Below are 22,360 nucleotides of genomic sequence, written 5' to 3' on the forward strand. Positions count from 1 at the left end.
GTTGATGAGTTGGACAATGTTGATAGTGATAACGAGTCCTATGATCCAGCTAATCTCAATCATGAAGATTATTTCTAATACATGTAATACTATGTTTTTTGTAATTATGTTTTGTTCATTTTTGCATATATTTCTAATACATGTATTACTATGTTTTTTGTAATTATGTTTTGTTCATTTTTGCACCTATTTCTAATTACGTATTGTTTTTCTTTTTTATTGTAGGTGATTGAACAAAGATGACGGGCGACCATCATAGGTCCGTGACCTCGATTTACCAAAGACCACGCCGGCTGCAGGAGGAGGCGGCGGAGGGATCAGACAGGAGGAGGATGAGGAGGACCGCCAGCCATAGGAGGGGCCGTCTCCTCCCACGCCGCGTGAGGAGGAGCTGGAGGAGGACTTGAGCACTTATTATTATATATGTGATATATATTGTGATGGATGTGATATGTGCGGATGGATGTGTGGATGGATGAGATATATATGTGATGGATGAGATATATATATGTGATGGATGAGATATATATGTGATATATGTTTGTATGAATTTATTTGTCATGATGGAATGTAAAAAAAATTAAAAATTGCCGTTTTTGGTCACTTTGCCGAGTGTTGCACTCGGCAAAGGACCCCGTTGCCGAGTGCCATGGTCACATCACTCGGCAAAGCTGGAAAAATGGGCGCTCGGAAAACCATTTTTCCAGCTTTACCAAGTGCCATGACCATGGTACTCGGCAAAGAATTTTTTTTAAAAAAAAATTCAAACTTTGCCGAGTGCCGGCCAGAGGGCCGAATTTTTTTTAAAACAAAATTCAAACTTTGTCGAGCGCCGGCCAGGGGCACTCGGCAAAAAAATTTTAGAAAAAAAAATAAAACATCTTTGCCAAGGGCTGGATAGAGGGCACTCGGCAAAGAATTTTTTTAAAAAAATAAAAAATCTTTGTCGAGTGCCTGCAGGGTTGGCACTCAGCAAAGCAACCATCAACGGGGCCGACGCCATGACGGTCGCTTTTCTTTGCCGAGTGCCCCCGGGGCTCTCGGCAAAGCCTATGCCGAGTGCCCGATAAAAGACACCCAGCAAAGAGGGCTTTGCCGATCAATTTTTTGCCATGTGTTCTTTGCCGAGTGCCGCACTCGGCAAAGGCTTTGCATAGGGCAATTTGGACTTTGCTGAGTGCCTCAGGCACTCGGCAAAGAACCTGAATCCAGTAGTGTCCTGGGCTCACATATGATGTGTATCTGGTTTTGTTCTTAAAACCAGGTGCTACATGACTCACAGGCCTCCACAGCTATTGCCACAAATCGCTCCCCTCTTTTTCTTAACAACATTCTTGTGTCTCTTTCATTTGTTAAGAATCTCATCTCTATTCGTTCTCTTACGCGAGACAACAATGTGACTGTCGAGTTTGACCCGTTTGGTTTTCCATCAAGGACACACCGACACAAAATGGTGCTCCTACGATGTAACAGTACCGGCGGTCTGTATCCTCTAGCACCGTCATCGCCGGAGGCTCTCCTCACTACTGCGCCCACCGTCGACCTCTGGCACCTCCGATTCGGACATCCAGGACACAAATCTCTCCATCACACCCTACATCACCTTGACTTCAGCTGCTCCAAGTCTTTTGGTCACGTTTGTCAGTCTTGTCGGTTTGGGAAGCATGCTAGGCTTCCATTTTCTTCTTCGAATTCCATGAGCTATGTTGCTTCTAGATTGTACATGCCGATGTTTGGACATCTCTCGTGTCTAGCTGTTCTGGTTTTAAGTATTATCTTGTCTTAATCGATAATCTCACTCACTACATTTGGACTTTCCCTTTGCGATGTAGGTCTGATGTTCTTGCTTGTTTACTATCTTTCCACGCATATGTTCAGACATAGTTTCAACCTCTGATTTCACTCGAAACCGACAAAGGAAAGGAGTTCGATAATCATGCTCTCCGCACTCACCTTGCTGCTCATGGCGTTGCCCTTCGTCTCTCATGTCCTTACACTTCTTCTTAGAATGGAAAAGCCGCGCGTATAATTCGGACTTTGAATTGTTGGAACCGGTGGTGACCACCGAGTTCACGATCTTGGAGCTGGCTTACAGCCGGCCCGGCTCGTTACCACGAGCCTGCGCTTCCACAGGTCCCAGGTCCAACAGAGCTACAACATATAAGGCCTTTGGGCCTTACTCAACCCAAAAGACTAGCCTTATAGGTGGGGGCTTTTTTCGCCTTATATGTTGTGCTCCCCCACCATTGCTACACGATGTGGGACTAAACCCTAACATGCTACATGATGTGGGACTAAACCCCAACAATCTCCCCCTTAGTCACACATCGGGGTGTCCCCGCCATATGTGTGACGCTCGATATTTTTTATTGGGTTTAGCTTTTCTGACCATAGGCTCATGATACCAATTGTTGAAACCGGTGGTGACCACCGAGTTTACGATCTTAGAGCTGGCTTATAGCCGACCCGGCTCGTTACCACGAGCCTGTGCTCCCATAGGTCCCAGATCCATCGGAGCTGACAACATATAAGGCCTTGGGCCTTCCTAACCTAAAAGACTAGCCTCATAGGTGAGGGTTCTCTCGCCTTATATGTTGTGCTCCCCCACCATCGCTACACGATATGGGACTAAACCCCAACGTAGCGATGGTGGGGGAGCACAACATATAAGGTGAAAGAAGCCCCCACCTATAAGGCTAGTCTTTTGGGTTGAGTAAGGCCCAAAGACCTTATATGTTGTAGCTCCGGTGGACCTGGTACCTGTGGGAGCGCAGGCTCATGGTAACGAGCCAGACCGGCTACAAGCCAGCTCCAAGATCGAGAACTCAGGGTTACCACCGGTTCCAACAATTGGTAACAGAGCCGGTACCCGAGGTCAAAAAAAGCTAAACCCAATAAAAAATCTCGAGCATCACATATGGCGGGGGCACCCCGATGTGTGACTAAGGGAGAGATTGTTGGGGTTTAGTCCCACATCGTGTAGCGATGGTGGGAGAGCACAATATATAAGGCGGGAGAACCCTCATCTATAAGGCTAGTCTTTTGGGTTGGGAAGGTCCAAGGCCTTATATGTTGTCAGCTCCGGTGGACCTGGAACCTATGGGAGCGTAGGCTCATGGTAACGAGCCGGGCCGGCTGTAAGCCAGGTCCAAGATCGTGAACTCGGTGGTCACCACCAGTTCCAACATAAATAACTGCATTCGTAGTCCTCTTCTTCATGCCGGCATGCCACCTTCTTTTTGGGTGGAAGCTCTATCCACGGCCACCCACCTTCTCAACAGTCGACCCTGCCACGCCAGTGGCAAGCTTACTCCCTTTCCGCTTCTGCTTCATGCTCCACCTAGCTACGGCCATCTTCGCGTGTTTGGCTTTCTCTGCTTTCCAAACCAGGCCACCACCACGCCGAACAAGCTGAGTGCTCGATGAAAGCTCTAATTTGGTTTTGGTTAATTGATAAAACCCTAAGTGCTAACCTAGTTGATCAAGATGATTACGAGATAGGTAGCACTACTCCAAGTGATGAAGCAATGGCGAAGATCATAACAATGGTGATGGCATGGTGATGGTCATATGCTTAAACTTGGAAAAGAAGTAAGAGAAAAACAAAAGGCTCAAGGCAAAGGTATAAAATATAGGAGCTATTTTGTTTTGGTGATCAAGACACTTAGAGAGTGTGATCACATTTAGGATTGATAGCCGTACTATTAAGAGGGGTGAAACTCGTATCGGAATGCGGTTATCAAAGTGCCACTAGATGCTCTAACTCATTGCATATGCATTTAGGATCTAGTGGAGTGCTAACACCCTTGATAATATTTGTGAAAATATTCGGCGCTTTCGGGAAAATGAAATGTCTATTTTCTATTGCGCCGGATGTAAAATTCTTGGTGGTTGGCACATTTGAGCAAGGGTGAAGAAGTTAGAGTTGAAATGGAGTTGGTCGAAATGATGCTGGCGTCGGTCTACTGACCGGACGCTGGGTCACTCAGCGACCGGACGCTGAAAGGCTACGTCCGGTCGAGCTATCAGACGGCACAGTGGCTAGGGTTGAGCACCGGACGCTGGTCTGCGTCCGATCGAAAAAATATGCCTCGGGGAGCTTACTGGAAACGACCGGACACTGGGGCTTCAGCGTCCGGTCAGTTTTATCGGAGCGTCCGGTCAGCTTCGTAGCCGTTGAAATCTGACGAACAGCGTTTGAAGCTGGTGACGCGTGGCGTCCATCGGGCGACCGGATGCTGAGGGCCAGCGTCCGGTCAGTATGACCGGAGCGTCCGGTCAGAGCGCGTTTTGCCCAGTGAAGGGGTATAACGGCTCTATTTGATGGGGGCTCTATTTATAGCCCCATGGCCGGCTCAAGGGATAACTCTTGCACATTTTCATTGACATAGTAACCTTGTGAGCTTAGCCAAAGTCCTCCCACTCATCTCCATCATTGATCCATCATCATTGTGAGATTGGGAGAGAATCCAAGTGCATTGCTTGAGTGATTGCATCTAGTGGCACTTGGTATTCGTGTTGCGCTGTGGATTTCGCTTGTTTCTCTTGGTGGTTGCCACCACCTAGACGGTTGGAGCAGCGGTGGAGGATTGGCACGAGTCGGTGATTGTTCGTGGCCGCCTTCGGTGATTGTGAGGGGAGTTGTACCTTCCCCGGCGGAGTGCCGAAAGGTAACTCTAGTAAATTGCTCGTGTCATTGAGTTACCTCACTTATGGGTCGGTTCTTGCGGTGTCCTATCGTGTGGACGAGGTTTGTGAAACACCTCTTAGCCGCCGAACCACCAAGTGTTGGTCGACACAACGGGGACTAGCGTATTGGCAAACACGTGAACCTCGGGAGAAAAATCGGTTGTCTCTTGTCATTTACATTCTCCCGGTGATTGGCTTGATCTTCATCTTGTGATTGGTTCATCCCCTACACGGCGGTATAATCACCCTACTTACTTGTTTACATTCTTGCAAACTAGTTGATACAAGCTTTTTAGTGTAATTAGAATTGAGAGCTTGCTTTATTATTTACATTCATCTAGTTGAGCTCTTTAGACTAGTAAGTTTGTGTGCCTTATTTAACATTGCAACTAGAAGTGTCGGATAGGTGGCTTGCAACCCTTATAGAGCTAGAGCAAGTTTGCATTACGCTATTTGTCATACTAATCAAATTGCTCTAGTTGATTTATAGATTTTTAAATAGGCTATTCACCCCCCCCCCCCCCCCTCTAGCCATACTAGGACCTTTCACTCGATCCACCGCTTGTGTTCTTCTTGGGTATTCGTCAGATCATCGAGGCTATCGATGCTTTGATCTTGCTACCCGGCGCATCCTTACTTCGCGTCATGTCGTTTTCGATGAACATCAGTTCCCCTTTCACGCTGAACGGGCGACTCCTTCTCCTTGGGTTGCTGTTCCCGATCCGGCAACAGACATGGTCATTCTTCAGCAACCAGCTCCGACCTCAATTCCGCCACACGCTCCCTAGCTGGTCCTTCGGGAACTTCCACCTCTATTCCTCCACCCTCCCCACCTTCACACCAGCCCTTGCCTTCACCGTCCTTCGGGAGTGCTGCGCCCGCGGTCGTCACGTCTTCTCCGCTGTCCGCAGCATCCAACCCGCCATCGCTCGGCGTCTCTCCCTCCGTGCCTGCACATCCGATGATCACTCGTGCACAGGCTGGTGTGTACAAGCCTAATCCCAGATATGTGCTCGCCACAGACTCGGCAACCTCTCCAGCTAGTCCAGTCTCTCCCCTTCAATCCTCCGTTCGCGTGGCTCTGCGCGATCCCAACTAGTATGCTGCGATGGAACATGAATTCAGCGCGCTTCAGGCCAATCGTACCTGGAGGCTGGTTGATCGCCCGCCTGGTGCCAACATCATCTCTGGGAAATGGGTTTTCAAGCACTAGTTCAACCCAGATGGTAACCTCGAGCGGTATAAAGCTCGGTGGGTCGTTCAGGGCTTTACCCAGCGTGCCGGCGTCGACTTCGGTGAAACCTTCATGCCGGTTGTTAAGCCGGCCACGATTCAAACCGTGCTCACCATTGCTGCCTCCCATCAATGGCCCACGCGACAACTCAATGTCTCCAACGGTTTTCTTCAAGGGCATCTATAGGAATACGTCTTCTGTCAGCAGCCCACTAGGTTTGCCGATGCTTCCCGACCCGACGCCGTCTGTCTTCTCGACAAATCCCTCTACGGCCTCCATTAAGCCCCGCGAGCGTGGTTTGATCGCTTCGCCAAGTTCGCCATCAGCATCGACTTTTCCCCCACGCGCTCCGACTCGTCCCTCTTTGTCCTTCGTCATGGCGGTGAGCTTGCGTATCTTCTGCTATACGTGGATGACATGTTGCCCACCGGGTACAGCCAGGACTTGCTGCAGCACATCGTCGTGCCGAGTTTGCCGTCAAGGATCTCGGCAAACTACGGTTCTTCCTCGGCATCGAAGTCAAACGTACGGCTGCTGGATTCTTCCTTTCCCAGCAACGGTATGCGGAAGATATTCTGGACCGCGCCGGCATGGTGAACTGCAAGCCGGCGAGCACACCCATCGACACCAAAGGCAAACTTTCCTCGGACGGTCCCAAGGTCGACGACGCCAAACAGTACAGGAGCCTGGCCGGCGCGCTGCAGTACCTAACTATAACGCGCCCAGACCTGGCTTTTGGGTGCAACAGGCACGATCCGCGCGGACCGCATCAAGCTGTACTGAAACGCAATTTGCAGTACATTCGCGGGACGATCAGCATGGGTCTGTGTCTCCGCGACAGCTCCGATCTCACCGTCCCGGCGTACTCCGACGCCGACTGGGCTGGCAGCCCCGACTCACAGCGTTCGACGTCCGGCATCTGCATCTTTCTGGGGGACGCCCTGGTGTCGTGGTCCTCCAAGCGGCAGCCACGGTCTCTCGATCGAGCGCTGAGGCTGAGTATCGCGCCGGCGCCGACGCCGCTGCTGAGTGCATATGGTTGCGGCACCTACTTGATGAGCTCTAGTGCTGCGTCACCAAGGCCACCGTCACCTATTGCGACAATGTCTCCACTGTGTATTTGTCCGCCAATCGAGTGCTTCACAAATGCACCAAGCACATAGAGCTGGGACATTCACTTTGTTCGAGAGCGTGTCCAGCTCGGTGATCTTCGCGTCCTCCATGTTCCCACCGGTGAACAGTATGTCGACGTCATGACGAAGGGCCTTCCTACCTCAATGTTGCAGGAGTTCCGCTCCGGTCTGTGCGTCGTCCCAATGACCCAACAGACTGCGGGGGGTGTTGAAGCAATGCGTTCTGCTGGCCACATCTGCGGTTGGTCAGCGCCCTCACGTCGTGTTCGTACGGTGACCGCGCGCGTCGCCTACGTTTTGTAACTGTGCGCTCCGCGCACACGGATTTGTACTCGGTATAAATATTCTTCAGAGAGCAATACAAACAGTCGTTGGCTCCTATTCTTGTCTTCTACAAGAAGGAGGGCTGGCACATGAGCGGACACCTCACCATCCAAAAGCACTGCTCCTCACCATCCAAAAGCACTGCTCCTCACCATCCAAAAGCACTGCTGCTGATGCATGACAACAGCTTGAGGCAGCACTTGTCCAGGTTGTTTGGCTGATAACACATGACTGAAAGTACTATTGACTGATTTGTTGTGAGCGAAAAATATTATTCGTTGGCTGAAAAAGTACGGCTTATAAGCCAAGCGAATAGGACAACTATAAGTTTCGTTTCGGTTTCCTCGGAGGAACTTGTGTCACTACTACAGAATGGACCTGTTGTCCCGGGCGGTAACAGCCTTTAGTCCCGGTTACCGCGCCGGGACAACGATCCCGGGACTAAAGGTGGAACCTTCAGTCCCGGGTCATCGAGCCGGGATTAAAGAGGGACCTTTAGTCCCGGTTGGTAACACCAACCGGGACTAAAGGACCTCCAGCCGAGCGAACCTGGCGCACCCTTTAGTCCCGGTTGGGGTTACCAACCGGGACTAATGGTTCACCCTTTAGTCCCGGTTGGTAACCCCAACCGGGACTAACGGTTCCTTTTCTTTTTCTTTTTTTTTTGTTTAATTTGTTTTCAGTTCAGTTACACGTATTTGTTTAATATATAATATGTTTTTATGTACGTATTCTACGTTGCTAATATAAATACACGCATGCATATAATTACATCTAATTCTCATCTTGAGCATTATTATATTCGAATAAAGTATGAAACTATATATATTATAGATATATATATATATATATATATATGTGTATATACAACACTTTCATAATCTTGTTCTCGAAAATAACGATATCAATAAACATTTAATTTACATCATTTATTCCTTAAGATCAAAGTAGAACTCGCCGTTGGGATTTAGCACTTTTTCTAGAAGATATCCTGCTATTGACTCTTGAACTGCTTTCAGATGGTCTTTTTGCATGACCCTTCGTTTCAACCATTCAGTCTTGCATTTGAAATAAAAGGAAAAGTATTAATACACATATATGTATATATATTCTTTTAAAAATAAATAAATATTGATATATACGTACTCTGAGGACATCTTCAGGAGTTCTTCTTATGTGCGCAGTGATAAATTCACAAACGTAGTATCCACACAAGTTATTACCTGGTTCCTGCCGCAAATACCACTGTACGAGAAGAAGATTATTCTCATCATCTCACACGTAAATTGAAGTACGATATAGTAATTAAACACGTGGGGAAGTGTATATAGTACAACTTACTGGTATTTCAACTACATTAAGTGGTGCCTTGCAATCTTTGCGATGTTGCCGAATAAACTCTTTCCAAACCCTGTGCGACCAATAATGTACGATCGTTAATAAATTATGGCAAAGTCTATTCAATAATAGTTGTGCGCGAGAGATCGAAATTACCCCTGGATAATATCTATCATATCTTGGTATAGTGCCCGTTCTTTTCTCAACGAGTCAAAGATTAGTAACCGACTTGAGTTTAACTCAATGACAATGAGTATCCAGTGAAAACTGCATTGGTTTATACACACACGTACATGCATATAAGTTGTATTGATATTACATAAAATGTGTAGACTACATTATTATTAACACTTACTCAAAGTTGTACGGGAAAAGTATTGTTGTCTTGTCGTGCTGCTTCACGAAGAACTTCATGATATTCCTCTGTGCTTCAGATACCCAGTGGTCCTTGACAATAATATCGGTTTTGAATACGATATAAGGATCAATGAAGCCAACACTGGTGTCTTGTATTCTTTGGAGCTCTGACATCTGGAATCTATATATAAATATAAGTTACATGTGAGGATAATTATATACACGTACGCATGGAAGTGAGTTTATTAAATAAAAGTAAGAATCACTTACAAACAAAAGGAGCTCATGATTGATTTGTCCAGAGCGTCCAAGTGGAATAGTTGATGCAATTCTTCGAAACTAATATGTAAGATGTCATCGCCACGGAAGTAATGATGGTCTCTAAATCTGACAAAGATCCACTGCTCACCCCTGCCACACGCCTGCATGTACCACTTGTTGAGCAAGTACATTTGCGTACCCAATTCATTCAGAGCCGCAGGGTTGTACAGACTTTTGCCATATTTATAAGTCTTCCAGGTATCAACTTCCAGGTTCTGGATTGGAGCTTTGCCCGTCAATTGATCCAAGGTTAAACCAGTATCTTTAAAAAAAGCATTAAGGGCTTGAACCGACACTTCTCCAGAGTTGTCTGGTCGATAGACTTCTATGTTGGAACCATATTCATTAGCAACAACAAGATTTTGCATTGGTTGCTTCTGTTGTCCGAGCTGTGGGACATCCTTCCCTGATGCTCTTTTCCTTTTCTTATCTGCATCATGTGACTTCACGAGGGAGCGGTCATAGTCTGATAGTGGCGAAGGCTTATGAAGTTCAATCATCTTTTTCTTGTGAGCATCGACCTTCTGCCTCAGCACATCTCGTGGTATGTAAAAGTACGGCTTCTCCTTAAGCTTTGCTTGACTCTTGTTTTTGATATCTATAAAAAAATCTTTTACTTTTTTGTCTTCTTCAGCTGCTATTTGCTCATCAGTCTTTTCAGGAAGTATTTCTTGAGAAATAACTCTTTTTCTTGGGGTCTTCTTTGCCGCCGGGACCTTAGACGTCTTTGTAGTGCGTCGCTGTGGAGGGGGTGGGGGCGGTGTTGGAGATCGGCGTGGAGGCGAATGAGGCCAGTGTTGGTGGAGACCGGCGTGGAGACGTTGGAGATCGTTGTGGAGGCGGTGGGGCCGGTGTAGGAGTTGGAGATCGTTGTGGAGGCGATGGGGCCGGTGTAGGAGTTGGAGATCAGTTGTGGAGGCGATGGGGCCGGTGTAGGAGTTGGCGATCGCCGTGGGGATGAAGTCGTCTCGCCCCCCGCGACGCTGTGATGAGATGGGGAATGAATGATTAGGCTAGGCTGGGGAGAGACCCTGCTATAAAAACAATTTGTGTGTCAATTATTTTTGAAGCCAATAGAAAATTAATGGAAAATAATATTTCATTCACTTTCATTCGTACCTAGGGTGAGGTAGGGGAAGCGGTGGCGCCCCAGGAATGATGATGAAGCGTTTGCGCCATTGAATAAATGTCTTCTCTGTTTCTCCTAGTGTCTTCTCCCCATCACCACCTTCAATGTCAAGAGGAACATTGCTGTAACCTTTGAGCACTCTATCGACCGAGACGCTAGCATATCCAGGTTGAATAACTGATCCATGGATTCTTGGTGTCTTCGTTCGGTCTATTGGAGATACAACCCCGACAGCCACCATGATTGATGCATTACCATCTGGAATGTGCAGCTCACATTTTGTTAGAGGCTCGGTAATGTCATCAACAGGGAAGCGCAACCCAGCGTCGTCTTGAATAACTGGCAGCTCCGTAGAAGCACAACTGCTTTTCATCTGACCAACGGGGCTAATGGTGACTCCCGGCGTTGATTGCGATTGCATTTGACTCATTGCTAGCTGCACTTGCCTCTTGATCTCCTCCTGCATTCTTGCCTCAAGAGATTTTTCTCGTTCACGTGATTCAAGCAATGCTTGTCGTGACTCATCAACAAATTGCTCCAATGCACGAATTCGTTCTGCCTCCTCATCCTTCTTTCTCTGGCGGCTTCTGTAGGTATCCTTGTCTGCTGGGAATGCGTGTAGCCACGGAACCGCCCCATAGCCTCTTGTTCGACCACCGTGTTCGGGATTCTCTAGGGCATATGTCAATTCATCCTTCTCTCTGTTGGGCTTGAAAACACCACTATCAGCTTCTTCCCTAGCACTGAGCTAGTCTCTGTGTTGCTCTCTCAATTTTTTGGCCGAAAATTAGCTTGCCAGTGTCTGGGTCTAGGCTTCCCCCATGAGCGTAGAACCAATTCTTCGCGCGTTGAGGCCAGTTCTTTTCTATTGTTTCAGGTATGATTCCCTTGGCAGTAATCTCTGCTTCTAGGTTCTGCCACTTGGGAATAGCACTCCTATAACCACCTGATCCCATGCGATGATGGTATTGCTTCTGTCGGGCATTCTGCCGATTCCTCATCACACGTTCCTCACTGTCTTGAGATGTCTTGTATTCTACGAAGGCATCCCAATGGGACTCCAACTTGACAAACGCCTTAGCATTGAAATTCGGCGTAGCATTCTTCAAGATAAACTTTTTATACAATGTCTTCTTCCAACTCTGGAACAATGTTGCCATCTTCTTCATTGTCCAATCCCTCACTAGCTCCTTCAAAGCATCATCTGCTTGTAATGTGAAATGCTGAGTGATATCTCTCCAAGCTAGGTTCTTATCACGATCAGATACAAAACTAACATTAGGAGCGGATATCTTCTGCTTCCATTCACGAGCACTAACTGGGATCCTATCCCTTACAATGAACCCACATTGATTGACATATGTCTGAGCATGTGGTCCCAATGGTTTGCCGGTGTCGGTGTCGAATTCTGATATTATGAAACGGCCCTCTAATGGCTTTTTTGGCCCTCGGACTTTCCTACTTTTGTCGGTGGTTGATGTAGATCCAGAGACCGGCTACATGAGTAGAAACACAACGATTAACAACAAATATACGTACGCATGCATCTATAAGAGATGATAGATAATCGAATATACCTCGCCAGTATTTTCTTGCGCGACAATTTGTTGATCTTCAACCACCGGCATATTCAGGATATCCTCATAATCAGCAAAGTACTGACTCGTGTCATCTACATCCACATTGGTGCCGGCGTTGATAATATCCGCCATTATGTCATCACTCAAGTTATCATCCGGAGCAGCCATTTGTATCTTCAAGATAACACATAGATAGAATTATTATGGTACATAACATAAGTACATGTGATAACACATATAGAATTACTAAATCCAATTAAATATAATAACACATAATATTTCATAAGGATAAACAATAATAAGGTATAGGCTTTGGAATCGAATCAAAAACACTTTCGATCCAAAAACATGGAAATAAGTACATGTATATATATACACATAGAATGATACAATATATTTTCTCTCTCTCTCAACACATAGAAATAAGTGCATATGTCTATATCTCTAGATATGCATGTGATAACACATTGAATGTCTCTCTAGATACAATTTTCTCTCTCTCTCAACACATGAAAATAAGTACATGTATATATACATATAGAAATAATTAAGTACATATGTATACCATATAGAATCTCTCTCTAGATATATATAAGAGATAGAATATATAATTACTAAATCCAATTAAATAAATCCAACATGAAATTAGATAAACTAGTAATAGATAATACATTTTAAAAAATCTAACTAACTAAAAAATTACCTAAAAAACTAACATATATCACCTAACAATCTAACTAACATATATCAATTATCTAATAAATCTAACTAACTAAAAATCTAACTAACATATATCAATTATCTAATAAATCTAACTAACTAAAAAATCTAACTAACATATATCAAAAACTATCTAAAAAACTAACTAAAAAACTAAATAACTACTAAATATTGTTTATTAGTATTATCTAAAAAAACAATGAAAAATCCAACATTATAATCGATCGACGGCAGTGAGGCCGGGCGGGCGGGCGAGTTCGACGACGAGGCCGGGCGGGCGGGGCTCGACGACGGTAGACGAGGCCGGGCGGGCGAGGCTCGACGACGGCAGCCGATCGAGAGCGCAGTAGAGATCGAGTTCGACGGCGGTGGGCGCGCGGGAAGCCTCGGCGACGGGAGGGTGGGATCGGGTGCAGCGGCGGAGACGGGATGCGGCGCGATGCGGGCCGGGAGAATGGCGCGGCCGGGTGGGGGTAGACGACGACGGCGGCGCGGCAGGACGAGCTCGACGACGGCGGATGGCGCGGCCGAGACGAGATCGAAGATGAACAGAACAGACGTTCGATATATATAGGCCGGGACCCTTTAGTCCCGGCTAGTAACACCAACCGGGACTAAAAACCCTTTAGTCCCGGCTCGCCTTACAAGCCGGGACTAAAGGCCAACCTTTAGTCCCGGTTGGTTTGACCTAGCCGGGACTAAAGGTATTTTTGGGCGCGCAACGAAATTGCCGCCCACCCTTTAGTCCCGGTTCTTAGTCTGGGCCGGGACTGAAGGCCTAAAAGTTTTGGCAACCCGCCAGCGTAATTGGCCTGGGGTTTTGATTTTGTTTAATACTAGGTTAAACAATTAATTCCATATCAACTTCAATACTTTGCAATATTTATTTTAAAAAATACTATTGATTAACTAATTATTTATTGTAAATAGGAAAATTTTGTAACCTAAAGTTTTTAATTTCTTTTATGAATATAGAATATAAATGTTACTAATACTAAGTATTTTGTTAATGCAAAAATATATTTGTAACTTAAAATTAATAAAACTAATATTATTCGATAGGAAATTTATTATCACATTATTGTAACGTCAATGTTTCAATTTTTTTCGGTTTTTGACCAAAATTGACAGGAAATTTTTGTTAAACCTATAAAAATAAAGAAAATATAGTATTTTTTGTTGTACAACTTTTTCAAATGAAAAAATGGCCTATATAAGGATTGTTGTTTTTTCAATTCGACCAAAATTAACAAACTTGGTATTCAAAACTTTTCAATTCGAAGTCATTTAGAGTCCATAATACTAGGGTCAAAGTGTTGTTTTTTCATTTGACCAAATTTGACTTGGTCAAACTTGCTCAAATGAGACACTAAATGACCTCAGATGAAAAAACTCTGAATACCAAGTTTGATCATCTCAGCAAGATCTACAATTGTTACATAGATCATTTTCCCATTTGAGAAATTTTTATCAAACACTAGTCACAATTTTCCTTATCTCTTATAGACTTCTAAAACTATGTCACACACTTGTGAAAATTGAACTACATTTTGTTCAAGCTTTCTCAAATGAAAAAATGGTCTATATAAGGATTGTAGATATTGATGATATGAACAAACTTGGTATTCAAAACTTTTCAATTTTAGACAATCTAGGGTTCCGAAAACTAGTTTGTAGGCGTCGAAAATTTAAAAATCATAAATTTGAACCGTCCAAACTTTCTCAAATGGAAAGTTGACCAAAACAACAATTGTAGATCTTTTTGAGTTTAACAAACTTGGTATTCAAAACTTTTCAATTCGAAGTCATTTAGAGTCCATAATACTAGGGTCAAAGTGTTGTTTTTTCATTTGACCAAATTTGACTTGGTCAAACTTGCTCAAATGAGACACTAAATGACCTCAGATGAAAAAACTCTGAATACCAAGTTTGATCATCTCAGCAAGATCTACAATTGTTACATAGATCATTTTCCCATTTGAGAAATTTTTATCAAACACTAGTCACAATTTTCCTTATCTCTTATAGACTTCTAAAACTATGTCACACACTTGTGAAAATTGAACTACATTTTGTTCAAGCTTTCTCAAATGAAAAAATGGTCTATATAAGGATTGTAGATATTGATGATATGAACAAACTTGGTATTCAAAACTTTTCAATTTTAGACAATCTAGGGTTCCGAAAACTAGTTTGTAGGCGTCGAAATTTAAAAATCATAAATTTGAACCGTCCAAACTTTCTCAAATGGAAAGTTGACCAAAACAACAATTGTAGATCTTTTTGAGTTTAACAAACTTGGTATTCAAAACTTTTCAATTCGAAGTCATTTAGAGTCCATAATACTAGGGTCAAAGTGTTGTTTTTTCATTTGACCAAATTTGACTTGGTCAAACTTGCTCAAATGAGACACTAAATGACCTCAGATGAAAAAACTCTGAATACCAAGTTTGATCATCTCAGCAAGATCTACAATTGTTACATAGATCATTTTCCCATTTGAGAAATTTTTATCAAACACTAGTCACAATTTTCCTTATCTCTTATAGACTTCTAAAACTATGTCACACACTTGTGAAAATTGAACTACATTTTGTTCAAGCTTTCTCAAATGAAAAAATGGTCTATATAAGGATTGTAGATATTGATGATATGAACAAACTTGGTATTCAAAACTTTTCAATTTTAGACAATCTAGGGTTCCGAAAACTAGTTTGTAGGCGTCGAAATTTAAAAATCATAAATTTGAACCGTCCAAACTTTCTCAAATGGAAAGTTGACCAAAACAACAATTGTAGATCTTTTTGAGTTTAACAAACTTGGTATTCAAAACTTTTCAATTCGAAGTAATTTAGAGTCCATAATACTAGGGTCAAAGTGTTGTTTTTTCATTTGACCAAATTTGACTTGGTCAAACTTGCTCAAATGAGACACTAAATGACCTCAGATGAAAAAACTCTGAATACCAAGTTTGATCATCTCAGCAAGATCTACAATTGTTACATAGATCATTTTCCCATTTGAGAAATTTTTATCAAACACTAGTCACAATTTTCCTTATCTCTTATAGACTTTCTAAAACTATGTCACACACTTGTGAAAATTGAACTACATTTTGTTCAAGCTTTCTCAAATGAAAAAATGGTCTATATAAGGATTGTAGATATTGATGATATGAACAAACTTGGTATTCAAAACTTTTCAATTTTAGACAATCTAGGGTTCCGAAAACTAGTTTGTAGGCGTCGAAATTTAAAAATCATAAATTTGAACCGTCCAAACTTTCTCAAATGGAAAGTTGACCAAAACAACAATTGTAGATCTTTTTGAGTTTAACAAACTTGGTATTCAAAACTTTTCAATTCGAAGTCATTTAGAGTCCATAATACTAGGGTCAAAGTGTTGTTTTTTCATTTGACCAAATTTGACTTGGTCAAACTTGCTCAAATGAGACACTAAATGACCTCAGATGAAAAAACTCTGAATACCAAGTTTGATCATCTCAGCAAGATCTACAATTGTTACATAGATCATTTTCCCATTTGAGAAATTTTTATCAAACACTAGTCACAATTTTCCTTATCTCTTATAGACTTTCTAAAACTATGTCACACACTTGTGAAAATTGAACTACATTTTATTCAAGCTTTCTCAAATGAAAAAATGGTCTATATAAGGATTGTAGATATTGATGATATGAACAAACTTGGTATTCAAAACTTTTCAATTTTAGACAATCTAGGGTTCCGAAAACATATTACATAATATCCGTCTCTAAAACATAATATATTAAACATGCATCGTTGTATCATGCGGGCACAACAGTGAATTTCTTCTTGACGTATGACCCTTGGTTATGATCTTGTCGTAACCATGGAGTGTCTTCATCATTTAACATGATGCTTGGATCTTTCTTCACTATGAAGGGTGGAATTCGGACATTTCTTTCGTAATCTTCGGACATGTCTGACTTGTCTTCAATTCCTACTATATTTATTTTCCCAGAAAGAATTATGTGGCGCTTTGGCTCATTGATCATTGAGTTGATGTCTTCGTTTTTTCCTCTCTTTGATTTTGTAGACATGTCTTTCACATAGAACACCTGACTCACATCGGCAGCAAGGACGAATGGTTCCTCTTTGTATCCAATATTGTTGAGGTCCACTGTTGTCATTCCATACTCTTTGTCGACTGTTACCCCTCCTCCGGTCAGCTTCACCCATTGGCACCGGAACAAAGGGACTTTAAAATTAGGTGCGTAGTCTAGTTCCCATATCTCTTCTATGCGGCCATAATATGTTTGTATATTCCCATTTGGATCTGTGCCATCTATGCGAACACCACTATTTTGATTGGTGCTCCTTTTATCTTGGGCAACTGTGTAAAATGTATTCCCATTTATCTCGTACCCTTGGTACGTGAGGATATGCCACGATGGCTGCCTAGCCAACAAATACAGTTGCTCATCAATATTGTCATCGCCTTGACATTCTTTTCGCAACCAACCACTGAAACTTTTCATGTGCTGACGCCTAATCCAAGCTTCAGTCTTCCCTGGAAACTTGGATCGTAAGAACTCCTTATGTATCTCGATGTACGGATGCACCAATGACGAGTTCTGAAGAACTGTGTAGTGTGCTTTATTGAAATAATCGTCTTCCATGCCAATATATGTTTTCTTCCCTAAAGTTCCTTTACCACTGAGTCTCCCCTCATGTCGTGATTCGGGAACGCCAATCGAAGCAATGTCAGGAATAAAGTCAACACAGAACTCAATGACCTCCTCTGTTCCATAGCCCTGGGCGATGCTTCCTTCAGGCTTAGAACGGACTTTCACATATTTCTTCAAGACTCCCATAAACCTCTCGAAGGGGAACATGTTATGTAAGAACACAGGTCCAAGAATACTAATCTCCTTCACCAAATGAACTAGGATGTGTGTCATGATATTAAAGAAGGATGGAGGGAACACCAACTCAAAGCTGACAAGACATTGAACCACATCGTTCTGTAGAGTAGCTAGTTCCACTGGATTGATTGCCTTCTGAGAAATTGCATTGAGAAATGCACATAGCTTCACGGTGGCTAGACAGTACATGTGGAGGTAGAATTCCTCTTAAAGCAACTGGAAGCAATTGCGTCATAAGCACGTGGCAGTCGTGGGACTTTAAGTTTAGGAATTTTTTATCTGGCACATTTATTATACCCTTTATATTGGAGGAGAATCCCGATGGGACCTTGATGCTGCTTAGACATTCGAACATGCTGTCCCTCTCTTCTTTGCTAAGCGTGTAGCTAGCAGGACTTAAGTAATGACGTCCATCACCTGTCTTCTCTGGATGAAGGTTGTCTCGTTCTTTCATGCACTGCAAGTCCTGGCGTGCTTCAAGTGAATCCTTTGGCTTCCCGTACACACCCATGAATCCTAACAGGTTCACACAAAGATTCTTTGTCAGGTGCATCACGTCGATTGCGTTGCGGACCTCTAGGACTTGCCAATAGGGTAGCTCCCAAAAGATGGACTTCTTCTTCCACATGGGTGCATGTCCATTAGCATCTTTGGGAACAGATTCACTGCCTTGTCCCTTTCCAAATACTACTTTCACATCCTTGACCATTGCGAGTACATCTTCCCCGGTTCGGTTATGAGGCTTCTTCCGGTGGTCTGGCTTACCTTTAAAATGCTTCCCTTTCTTTCTTACTTGGTGGTTCAAAGGAAGGAATCGACGATGGCCAAGGTACACGACCTTTCGACATCTTTTCAAATATATACTGTCAAGGTCATCAAAACAATGTGTGCATGCATTATATCCTTTGTTTGTCTGACCTGAAAGATTACTTAAAGCAGGCCAATCATTGATGGTTACGAACAACATTGCTCGTAGGTCAAAGTGTTCTTGTTTGTACTCATCCCAGACACGTACACCTGGTTTGTTCCATAAAACTAGAAGTTCTTCAACTAATGGCTTCAGATATACATCAATATCGTTGCCAGGTTGCCTCGGACCTTGGATGAGGATCGGCATCATAATGAACTTCCGCTTCATGCATAACCATGGAGGAAGGTTGTAGATACATAGAGTAACTGGCCAAGTGCTATGACTAGTGCTCTGCTGTCCAAAAGGATTCATACCATCTGTACTTAAGGCGAACCTTAAGTTTCTAACCTCATTTGCAAACTCTGAAAATTCTCTATCTATCGCTCTCCACTGGGACCCATCAGCTGGGTGTCTCAGCATATTGTCTACCTTACGGTCTTCTTTATACCACCGCAACAACTTTGCGTGGTCTTTATTTCTGAACAAACGTTTTAAGCGTGGTATTATAGGAGCATACCACATAACCTTGGCAGGGATTTTCTTTCTAGGACGTTGTTCACCCTCGACGTCACCAGGATCATCGCGCCTGATCTTATACCGCGATGCTTTACATACCGGGCATTCATCCAAATTCTCGTATTCATTGCCATGGTAGAGGATACAGTCATTAGGACATGCATGTATCTTCTGGATTTTTAATCCCAAAGGGCAGACAACCTTTTTTGCTTCGTACGTAGTGGTGGGCAATTCATTTGGCTTCGGAAGCATCTTCTTTATGAGGTTTAATAAATTCCCAAATGCCTTATCGGATACACCATTCTTTGCCTTCCACTGTAGCAATTCCAGTGTTGTACCCAGCTTTTTTTGCCCCTCTTCGGCCATCGGGTATAGCAACTTCCTATGATCCTCAAGCATGCGCTCCAACTTAACTTTCTCTTTTTCACTTTCCCATTCTTGTTGTGCATCACGAATGGCATCGCCAAGAGCATCACCGAGATCATCTTCTACCGCTACCTCTTCTTCATCTCCCCCCATTGTAGTATCATCAAAGGCACCATACTGAGCAATAATGTCATCAATGTCTAAATCTTCTCCTTCACCTTCTTCCATCATGACCCCGCTTTCTCCATGCTTAGTCCAACATATATAGTTTGACATGAAACCTGACTTAAGCAAATGTGAATGAAGACTCATTGAGCTTGAATATTCCTTTAAATTCTTACATAGGGCACATGGACAGCATATGAAACCATCCCGCTTATTTGCCTCGGCCACACCTAAGAAATAGTGCAAGCCCTCTATAAAGTCTTGGGAGCGACGATCGGCATTGTACATCCAATGGCGTGACATAATCTGTATTACACGACAAATTATGAAAACCTTGAACATAATTAAGTATTTTATTACACAACATAAATGACACACACACGGTTGATTAATTAACTAAGCCTGGCTACAACGTAAGCAATCCCAACTATCACTAAACAAACTAAAACTACAATGCACTTCAGTAACATAATTATTTTGTGATCGTACGCAACTAAAACAGACAAATCATTCTTCTGTTGAATATCAATAAGCTTCTCCTGCTGGCTCACTGCCTCATCAGCAGCATCCGCTACCTCAAGCGCACCCAAATTCTGCACGTATGTAGCATAATCTTCCTCCCAGTACCAACCATCGCATCCATTGCCCTCCCACTGAAATTAAAGCCAAAAAATATTTAGTCAAAAATATTCAAGAAAAGCAGGTCAATTAGCCATAATTATAAAATGCGTAAGAAACTCACATCGCGATCCGGGCACTTGTAGAAAACACGACCCTTGTTGGGTCCCTGTCTCTTGACTCGGTACTCCATCACAATCTTCTGCTTACACTTGCCGCAGATAATGAGAGGGAGTTCTGGCCTCAGTCGTTTCGCAACCGAACGAGAGGCCGAGGATCCAGTAACAGTTGTCATCTACTTTCTATACTTATTTTTGCAAACTAGTGTAAATTTCATATTTTCAAATATTCATCAAATTATAGCTCAAAAACATGTTTCAATAAATAACCATCCGTACTAGTTGACCTTGCTTACGTGATCATCTCGACGAGCATTTCTCCACCGGACGGCACCGTACTTGGCCAAGGAAGAGCTCCGATTCTACGAGAAAGGGAACACGGTCTTCCACGACCGTTGCCGCTCTCCCTCGTAGAATCAAAGCTCCTCCTTGACGTCCGTTACCGCTCGGCAGAGAACATGCTCGCCGACATGAACACGGTCCGCAAGTTCAACTAGTGCGGATTTTCTACAATTTTCTAACAATTTTCTAAGTTTTTCATTTCATGGAAAAATTAATTCTAAGATCACGTAAGCCACCGGGGACGAGAATGGCGCGTGCTCCAGCGAGGACGAGCGAGGCGTGATTTTGATGAACTAATTTAACTTTTGTTTATCCAAACATATATGCAAATCATCATGTGATTTTGAGCTAAAAATGACATATAAAATCATAATAAAGTCCAACATATAAAGTTACACATGCATCTACATCGCAAAATGAGATAAGCTACTGATAAAACATAAGAGGATTAAGTTTGTTACCTCCAAAATCGAAGAGCAACACCAATGGAGGGGGAGAGTGCAAGAACAACAGCAAGCTGAAGAACAGAGGCAGTGAGTTTGAATAATGGAATGGCTCGGGCTCGGGGAGGAAGAATTGAGCAGAATTATAGGCCGGGATAATTAGTCCCGGTTAGGGGTCCAAACCGGGACTAAATATTAATCTTTATTCCCGGGGCATAACCCAAACCGGGACTAAAAGCTTTAGTCCCGGCTGGTATTACCAACCGGGACTAAAGGTAAACCTTTAGTCCCGGTTGGTAATACCAGCCGGGACTAAAGATCCCTGCCCCGCGGACGACCGTTGGGCAGGGACCTTTAGTCCCGGTTGGTATTACCAACCGGGACTAAAGGGTCATTTAGTCCCGGGGGCAAAAAATGCCGAGGCTAATGCTAAATTGGGACATCGTTCTAAAGTCTGTTCTCTAGTAGTGTGTGTCACCATGACGCTCCTTGCTCCAGCGCTCCAAACCATCAATAATCGTCATGTTCGTTTGGACTTGTTTGGCTTATAATCGTACTTTTTCAACTAACGAACAGTATTTTTCTCTCACACCAAATCAGCCAATAGTACTTTCAGTCATAGCTTATCAGTCAAACAAGCCTAAACGAACAGGACAAATAAGCTTTTGTTTCGTTTCCGTTTGTGGTTATTTTGAATTATTTTTCATAACGGCAGATGTGGGTAATTTAGATGCAGAATTAGCGATTACTTTATGTATTTTTTTTATAATAACGGAGTTGGATAATTTTTTTTGTAAACAACAATAAACCCAATGGCTATTGCCGGTAACGATGATTAGAGTCTAACAAATTAAATGCTAGATTTTTCTGACAACTATGAGAATTTTTAGGATTTATTAATTTTTCCTAGCACATCTGTTAGAGTTTTTAATTAGTAATAGTAAGATAAGATAGAAAAGGGCGGATATATTTATTTAAGCTTTCACAGTTTCCCAATCAAATTAAAGTTTTAAAATCTTCATGGATATTTTCAAAGTATTTACGACTACCGACATCACTGCTAGTAGCCTGTCAATGCAAGAAAGAGACGCACACGGCTGTTCCGCTTTGTCTGTGTCCAGATATTATCGACTGGAAACAACACAGT

The 22,360-nt window shown here is 43.1% G+C and overlaps 1 protein-coding gene across 1 annotated transcript; it reads left to right on the forward strand.

Annotated features, from left to right (window-relative positions):
* Positions 1-6,513: 6,513 nt before the first annotated feature.
* Positions 6,514-7,086, forward strand: LOC136480991 (uncharacterized mitochondrial protein AtMg00810-like). The gene has a single exon (XM_066478392.1). The coding sequence runs from the start codon at positions 6,514-6,516 to the stop codon at positions 7,084-7,086; it is 573 nt and encodes a 190-aa protein (XP_066334489.1).
* The last annotated feature ends 15,274 nt before the right edge of the window (positions 7,087-22,360 follow it).

This window comes from Miscanthus floridulus, chromosome 9 (genome assembly GCF_019320115.1).
Source record: "Miscanthus floridulus cultivar M001 chromosome 9, ASM1932011v1, whole genome shotgun sequence".
NCBI lineage: Eukaryota > Viridiplantae > Streptophyta > Magnoliopsida > Poales > Poaceae > Miscanthus > Miscanthus floridulus.

Bases quoted from the DNA above. Each gene is read 5' to 3' on its own strand.
- LOC136480991 (XM_066478392.1), top strand. From the start codon at position 6,514: ATGGTGAACTGCAAGCCGGCGAGCACACCCATCGACACCAAAGGCAAA.